At 35.0% G+C, this 8,860-nt stretch overlaps 1 protein-coding gene across 1 annotated transcript; it reads right to left on the bottom strand.

Annotated features, from left to right (window-relative positions):
• Positions 1-4,796: 4,796 nt before the first annotated feature.
• Positions 4,797-6,632, bottom strand: LOC132060804 (CLAVATA3/ESR (CLE)-related protein 25-like). Its single transcript, XM_059453721.1, has 2 exons — positions 6,071-6,632; positions 4,797-5,159 (listed from the first exon to the last, which is right to left on the bottom strand). The coding sequence occupies exons 1-2, from the start codon at positions 6,328-6,330 to the stop codon at positions 5,096-5,098; spliced, it is 324 nt and encodes a 107-aa protein (XP_059309704.1). The 5' UTR covers positions 6,331-6,632; the 3' UTR covers positions 4,797-5,095.
• Positions 6,633-8,860: the final 2,228 nt, after the last annotated feature.

Here is an 8,860-nt window from a genome sequence, read left to right as displayed (position 1 = left end):
GGACATTTCTGGAATTCTAACCAGGGGCGAATTTACATGTAAATTACGAGGCATGTGGATACATGGTCTTCCCATAAAACTAGATATTTTTTGTACATTTCTTCAAAAATTGATATAATATTAACTGATGGCACCCATGTTCCAAAAAGGCTAAATGGTGCACTTGATTGAATGCTCAGTTATTTACCTAGAGGATTAGGGATTAATTCCCACTTGTTACTTTTTTTCCTTCTTTTTTAACTAGTGCACTTATGTTCTAGAAATCTTAAATTCGCCTCTGATTCTAACTACCTAGAGTCGGTTTTTGTTTTGTATAAAGATACACACAATGTAACAGTGCACAGTTAGTTGGAAATAATATCTCAATTCTCTTTTTATAAATCTGAGCTTTTGAATGCAAGACGATTGTGTAAAATCATCTCAATTGAGCTGATACAGCTCAATTTCTCAATTGAGCTGACACAGCTCAATTTCTCAATTTTTATTAGGTTAGAACTTAAACTCGTACCTTATTATGTAGTCTCGTCTTGTAAATATTTTTTGCACCGTCAATGCATCAAACAAAAATTGAATTGTGACTGATCATGCTCGAGATTAATTAGGAATCTTAAAATTTGGTTCCGTATTATAACGACTCATTTGGTCGTTATTGTGTTTTTGACCATTTTTCCCTCGTTGACCCATCCCAGAGCCTTATTAGTACCATTTTGACCTGCGAGGACAGGTGGCATGGTTCCCTAGGCATCAGTTTGAGTTTTGACGTGATTTTTGGGAAATTTGACTTTTTAGTGAAAATCGTTTGACTCATAGTTGACTTTTGGGTAAACGGACTTTTTTTGAAAATCTATTGATTCCGAGAGTCCGGATGATCGTTTGTGACAGATTGGTGGGTTTGGTTTGGTTCCCAATGCGCTCGGTTGCGTTTTGGGACTTGGGTTGGAAAGTTGCTTTTAGGTCGTTGGGGGGTTGGTCAACGAGATCTCCTTTGGGAATTTCGAGGCCATGATCACGTTTGTAGTGCATTTTTATGTATATCTGCATATTTGGTTTGTGTTGGGGAGGTTCCGGGGTGCTTTCGGGTGTCGATTTCAAGTTTGGAAGACACCAGAAAGTTCTGGTGTCAGGTGGTCCGCTAGGGCGGCTCCTTGACCGCTATAGAGGTGCGGCCCCTTGACCGCCATAGAGGTGCAACACCAAGGGCCCTTTTGACCACCATAATGGTGCCACCTATTGACCGCAAAGGCGGACGACGGGCAATTTTCCGATTTAAATGCCTTTGGAAACCCTTATTTCCTCCCATTCCTTACACTACTTTTCCTTAGCATCTTGGAGGCGATGTGAAGAGGTTTCGGTCATATTTCTCTTCAGGGTCAGTTCTCTAATCTCAATCTCTTTCATTACCTTTCCTAATTAAGAATTCATACTAGTAACTCCATAGAACTTGGAGAATAAGACAGGGTTTTTGGGGATCTTTCTTGAATAAGTTGTTAATCATAAAACCTTGATTTGTTGGTGGATTAAGCTTTATTAAGCATGGATTTGTTGAGTAGTAACTATATAAACATGATTCTTTCATTATTAGTGACAAATTTGTGAGATTGAAAGTTAGGGTTTATACCCAAAATTGGGGGTTTCACCTAGAATCCGAATTTGAGTATTTCATGAGTTAATATAGTTTCTAATTGATGGAAATTGATCACCTAGAGTATGAATTTCATGTTTAAGCTCAGAATCCCTAATTTCTCCTTTTTAGTTCATAAACCCCATTCCATGGGTTAGGATTTGAGACTTGAATAGAAATAAGGTTTGAATGATGTTCTTCTTGATTCTAATTTCGTGATTCGAATATGTTTAGACTTTCATTATCTTGAGGCTCAAAGGAAGGGAAAGACTACGGTTTGATTATTGGAGACTTTGTTTTTCGGCTCTCCAGATAAGTTATGGTTTACTTTATGGTGAGACTTTGATTAGCGAAGCGTATGTTTAGATGATATTATCGAAGAATGCATGTAAACCTTCGGGTATGAAGTTGGGCTGTATATTATCTTAGGTTGGGCCTTGTTGTATGATTTAGGGGCTAGCCACCCCGTTGTATTGATTTACTTATCTTATTCGATTTACTTATTGGCTCGTTATCACGTTGAGACATTGGGTAATCGTGACTAGTGATATATCATGACTATGATACTGTGGTACTTTTCTTGATTGGTATTGAGATGAGATTATGGTTTCATTGTGGCTTATTATGTAGCCTTATTATTGATATTACTTGTGTGCCCTGTGTGGTACTGTTTGGGATTGAATTGGTTGTTGTTATTACATTGTATCGTATCCATGCTCATTTCCATGATTCATTGATATTGCATGGTTATGCTACTGATGATGATAAGTGAGAGAGTGTAGCCTCCCAGGTTTCTGCCGGAGACTGTAAAAGAATGATGAGAGTCCGTGATCTGAGGTCATTTACCGGAGCGGACTGAGTTTACGTTGCCTGAGATTTCTTGCTAGGAACAACTGAGTGTACGTTGCCCAAGGTTTCTTGCCGGGAACGAATAAGTGTACGATGCCCGAGATTTCTTGCCGAGATTAAGAGAGTGCTCGTGATCCGAGGTCACTTTTCGGAGTGAGTGGTACATGGACTTCGCGGGTCCCCATAGGATTGTGCTGCCAAGATGTGATGTTCCATCGTCGGAGTACATGTGTAAGGTGCATATGCATTGCATTCATCATACATACATTATTACATTGCATTGTCCCTTTTGGTTTCCTGTGATATGTTGTGATACGGCTGTGATATACTGGTTCAGAATGATTATACTCTGACTTGACACAGTTGGGCTTAGATGCTATAGCATAGGTGATGAGTGTTGTGATATGACTGTGATGTACTGGTTCGAATTGATTATACTGAGACTTGGCACAGTTGGGTTTAGATGCTATAACATAGGTGATGACTTGTACCGTGGATATGGATTCGTGTTGACTTGTACTTTGTTGGTTTACGTGTTTATCTTGCTTTGTTGTCTTTATATACGTTAGCTAGTCTTAGTCGGCCTATGATACCTACCAGTACTTGTTGTTTGTACTGACCTGCACTTGTTGCATTCTTTTATGAATGTATAGTACCGAAGGGATCCACCTACCTCGTGGGCGATATTCAAAGATTGCCGACTCGAGTCTCTTCGGGAGTGAGCATAAGGACGTTCGGCTCTCGAAGACTCTTCCTTTTATTATGTCTTTATTTCCAACCTGAGACATGATTTTTGAGACTATTTATGTACTACTATTATTCAGACCTGGAGTATTTAGTTAGAAGCTCTTGTATGACCAAACCAGATACTGGGGTGGATTTCATTTACTTCCGCATTTTCTTTATATTATTATCGGGAGACTTACGTTATTCTATCTTCTTCCGCTTTATTTATGTTTTATGATTGTTGGGATAATGGTTCGCTTACCGTGGTGGAAAAGATAGGTGCCCGCACGAGGTAGTGAAAATGGATCGTGACACGTATAAACATTGAATGGACCAAATTAAGACAAAAACAGTTTCACATCCACCGCCAAATATAAAGAATCAAATGAAAAGGACTAACACAAAGATGTTAACCCTACCTTTTTGTTTTCCCTCAGCTTTTGCAACCTTTAACTGGAAGATTTGCATTAGTTCTGGAATTCATGTTGCTACTTAATCAAATCAGCCAATCCATAAAGCATAAAACTTCTTATAAAAGCAAAAGCTACTAAGTAATTGACCGGGAATCGTACTGTATATAAGTGCATGCAACCTTTAACTGGAAGATTTGCATTAGTTCTGGAATTCATGTTGCTACTTAATCAAATCAGCCAATCCATAAAGCATAAAACTTCTTATAAAAGCAAAAGCTACTAAGTAATTGACCGGGAATCGTACTGTATATAAGTGCATGCGTGGCTACTAAGACCAGAGGCGACTTCATGTATAAAATTTGGGTCACGTGAACGCATGGTCACTCGACTAAACTCGATATATTATGTGTATAATTCTCAAAATATATGTAATATTAACTAAAGGAACACATGGTCAAACCAGGCCAAGTGCAGCACTAGTTAGGGGTTGTGTTTATTTCCTCAAGGTCTTGGGATCGAACCAGAGCTGTTGCACGTTTTATGCTATTATTTTTTAAAGCAGCTTTTTAACTTTCTTTTTTATAGTATTCTAAATTCTTTTTCTTCTACTATAATTCAAATTACCCAAAAGTAAAAAAACGTGTTTCTTTTTTATATTACATCCAATGATTTTTTTTCCCTTTATTTCTAATTCCCCAAGTCCCAAAAGGCAAAAGAAATCAAACAACCCCATAGGCGCTAAGCTGCAACGAACCAAAGGCAAAAGAAATAAAAAAATCCCATAACTACTGATGAACCCATCCTCTTGAAATCCTGGATTCGTCTCTACCTAAGACAATGAAATATGCAATTTCTGTTAAACATTCTCCATTAAGTTCTAGATCCCATTTATCTCTTCTTCTATTTATTTTATTACTTTTGGCTTCTTCATGCCATATAAGATTTGTCACGTCCATCACTTCTACCCCGAATAAGTAGCTATAATAAATTACACCAATGATCAAAATAATACGGAACATTGCATTTTAAGAAGACTTACCTATATAATCACTTCTGCTAATATGTAAAGTTCTCAACAACCCTATTTTATATTCACTGTCATGAGCTTCAAATTTCACAAATTAAATGAAACTCCATGACATTTTTTAAATTTCATGATAGTAACTGTTTTTTTATTTACAGTGACTTAATTGGTATTTGTGAATTTTACCTGTTGATGTGTGAAGTTGGTATCGAAAAGCCTAATCTGGGATTCTGATATGTCCCATAAGTGATTTTTTTTTCCCTCGAAGTTCCTCGTGTAAAACAAACTATATCTAGTCTCTACTGATCTCCCCATATTTTCTAAAAAGTTCTATATATAGAATTAAAAATGTAAAAGCTCATGGAATTTTGAATTTTTCATCAAACAATATGTTGAGATTTCTCCTTAATAGAAAACTAGAAGGTAGGAAAAACTCCCCACGATCATTCGATGCCTTTAGTTTCATGGATTGCCAAGTTCTCCTTTGGAAGATTGACCTGGCGGAGGACGAGAACTTCCAGCTCTTCTGTTGAACATCAAAACAAATGTATATTTCAGATTCATGCGTATATTCACTAGTAATGGTTTTTACTTCCTCCGTCCCATTTTATAAGCAATTTAACTTTTAAAAGAATAATGCGTTTCTATAGTTATAAACAATTTAATTTTAAACTTACTATTTTACCTTTAATGATATTATAATCACACAAATGTTTATAGGTTGTTTTAGATCATAATTTTCAAAAGTCTATTTTTTTCTTCAATTCTATTTCCAGTCAAATACCGGCACGTAAATTGGGATGTGGAGAGTGATTGATTGATATGAGTCAAATGATGATGCTATTCAAAATGCAAGGTAATATGATTTTCATGATAGTTTTAATGTAATAAAGAAGAGATTCCTTGAAAAGGTTAATTGCCTGTAAATGCAGAAAACAAAAAGGTTTTGTATGGTTGTAATAAGCTTTAGTTGTTTTTCTTTCTCTAAATTAAATAGAACATGGTTTGAAAATAAAAGTTGTTCTTAATATCTTTAAATAGTAACGCCCATAAAATCTGAAGGCAGTTAAGCATTACGATCCTACTCTTAACTCAAAACATAGCTACTAGCACTAATTAATATCCATAATCAAAATTTAGACCTTGTAGTCTGAATAATGTATCTTTTATATTCATGGGATAGAGAGGCCAGGAACAATACATCGAGAAATAAAACATGAGTCGATGCAACAGAGGCAATAAGCTACAGCCGGTGAATTAAGAGTGGTAAATTAATAATCTTCATCATAAAATCATAGTTTGTATTATGTTAAATATACCTTATATCGTGCAAACTGATCTTGAACACCCTGAGTGAAGTTTCTGATTTCGTCATTGTTATAACAAAATGATGGAAACATAAGTACAAAGCTACAAGAATATTTTTTGAAGACATACCTGTTGTGGATGGGGTCATGACCATTTGGAACTCCTCTTTTACTTATGAAGTCGATCTTGGGATGAATATTTCTCTTCTCAGTTCGAATCACTTTTGTATTTTTCATACTTCCTATAACATGATGATCTTGAGCATTTAATACTGTTAATTTCATCTCTTTTTCTCCATTTTTCATATCTCCAACCAACAGTAACCACATAACTCCTAGCAATACCAGTGACCCCCAAATGCCCTTGCATAACTTTCCACTACAATCCATGTATAATTCTCTCCCTCAAAGGAAGAAGGGGACAAAACCAGAATAGGTTTGCTACGATTTTCTCTGTTTTGTTTCAAGAAATAAGAGATGTAGAAGGAATCAGGAATCCTTTAACTCTGTTTCAGGTTTTTGCTTTGGCCTGGATTTTACTACATTATAGCTTTATAGGGGTGGTTGGTGGAATTCCTCTATGAATCTATGAAAGGTACGACAAAGAAAAACGCAAAGAAAAGAATAGGCTAAGCATAAATCAATATGCTGAAATTGAAACAAAAATTAAATAAGAAGAGAAGCCGATTAGATACAAATAATGAATCGTAATAGAACTAGAAAATAAAGTTCAGGTTAACAATTCGAAATACCTTGACTTTTTTAGAACAGGTCCGAGTCAAACAAAGAATGATTCGAAGCATTTCTTTTTACACTATTTCGGAAATCCAAGGACTCAATGTAATTGGTTGGAGTGATGATCTTTTACTCTTTCTGCCCTAATTTATGCGACATTTTTCGTCTTTTGATATTCAAAACTATGTGAACTTTACGGATATTTTAAAATGTATTTTTTTCATCATATTGAGATCAAAAGCATTGCAATTTATAATTTTTTTTTTCTATTGTTTTGAATATATAAATTTTAATTTTTAAAATATTGAATTGATTTAATCTATTTTAGCTTTAAAGAATAGTCAAATTTGACTCTCAAGAAATGAAAGATGCCAGATAATCAAAACAGAGGAGTATTTTTTTTAAGAGGGATGGTTTTGAACCTTTACTTGATATGTGGGGAACACATTAAGTACTTTATACTCTGCTATATATGGGGCTTTTAATAATTTAATTGTATATACTAAAACTGTAAATAATTTTGTATTAATTAGACCTATTTTAACAGCTTGTGGCTATCCAAGTAATTTTATAGCGTAAAAAATGGATTTTACACTGTATAGCCGCCACCCAAAATAATAACCGACAAATATACATTTTTATATATAGTTAGTGTATATTTGGCTAACAACTGTCATTATTTTTAGTTGACCGGTCAAACGTGTGAAAAGGCCGGAAAAAGGAGATATCTCTCTCTCTTTTCTTTTTTGCTTTAGATTTAATTTGTGTAATTTGACGCACTAAACGATAGAAGCAACAACATGCCTTACTATGATTCCTTGCGTACGTTATAATGATAAAGGATTCTGTGGCAAACTGTTGGGAGCATCATATTACATACTATTTGAAAAAGGGTTAAAAATACTCCTAACGTATGCGAAATGGCTCACAAATACACTTAATTCACCTATTGATTTAAAAATACTCTTAACCTATTTTTTTTAGCTCAAAAATACCCTTCAAACTGACATTTTGATCACTTTTTTTCAATTTTAAAAGTCACGTGGCTTATTATGACGGGCCGCATATATTATTTAATTTAAAAAATAAACCCACCCACTTTAAAATCCAACCTCGTTAACCCGACCCGTTTCTTCAGTCTCCCCAAAAACTTAACAGGTCACTTTCTTTTTCCGCAGACCATAACAATATAGCAGCAGTTGCTTCTCAATCTAATTTTTTGATAGTCCAGTGATTCTAGTATTTCCAAGCATATTTAACTGTTCACGCACGTCTTTTAAGTAGTTCTCTCTTTTTAATTTGGTTTCTTACTTATGGCTTTATGATTTTGGTTTCCATAGAGGGCGGGAGCTTGGAATATGTGTACACAAGCCAATTATTTTCTATCTTTCCACATAGGAGAGCAAGATGTCTCTCATTGTGCTAATTAATTTAGTTGCATATAGAAGTTATCCAAGGAGAAGCTGCCTCTTCAAATCATTTGCTTTGGAAAAACTAATTGTCTGAACAAGAGCTCATTTTCTTCTCATTATTTGTGAGTTTATAAATTTTCTAGTTTGATATCCTCAACTCTGCAGAAAAAGAGAGTGACCTGTTAAGTTTTCCCAGGAATTGAAGTAACGGGTTGGGTTAACGGGTTTGGATTTAAAAGTAGGTGAGTTTATTTTTTCAAATTAAATAATATATGTGGCCAATCATAATAAGCCACGTGGATTTTTAAAATTGAAAAAAGTAATCAAGTTAAGGGTGTAGTTTGAGGGGTATTCTTGAGCCAAAAAAATAGGTTAAGAATATTTTTAGGCCAATAGGTAGATGAAGGGAATTTGTGAGTCATTTCTAATACTTCAGGGGTATTTTTGGCAAACCCTTTTCCGCATAGCATTTAATATGTTCTTTGCCCTAGGATTTTGGAGTTTTCATTTTGTAATTAACCTGCTTAGTTGGGAAAGTAAAAACAAAGGAACTGGATGCTGGAATATAAGAATTCTCTTTTCCTTTACTGGCCCCTTGGCCCTTGTGCACCTAATGATAAGTTCATTTGCGTACATATATTATTATCACTGGTGGTCCCTTACAATTTTTTGCGCGGTTTGTCCTCATACGGACTGGTCTTTAATTTTTGTCTCTCAAATCACTGGTCTTTAATTTTTGTCCCTACTTCTTATTTAATGAAAATTTATGGGCC

The sequence above is a fragment of the Lycium ferocissimum genome, chromosome 6 (genome assembly GCF_029784015.1).
Source record: "Lycium ferocissimum isolate CSIRO_LF1 chromosome 6, AGI_CSIRO_Lferr_CH_V1, whole genome shotgun sequence".
NCBI classification, from domain to species: Eukaryota; Viridiplantae; Streptophyta; class Magnoliopsida; order Solanales; family Solanaceae; genus Lycium; species Lycium ferocissimum.
Note: the sequence above shows the minus strand (reverse complement) of the source record. Positions and strands in the feature narration are given on the sequence as shown.

Excerpts from the sequence above, each read along its gene's own strand:
- LOC132060804 (XM_059453721.1), bottom strand. The coding sequence starts at position 6,330 with ATGGATTGTAGTGGAAAGTTATGCAAGGGCATTTGGGGGTCACTGGTA. Across the intron at positions 5,160-6,070 it reads CATGACCCCATCCACAACAG|AAGAGCTGGAAGTTCTCGTC; the intron begins GTATGTCTTCAA and ends GATGTTCAACAG.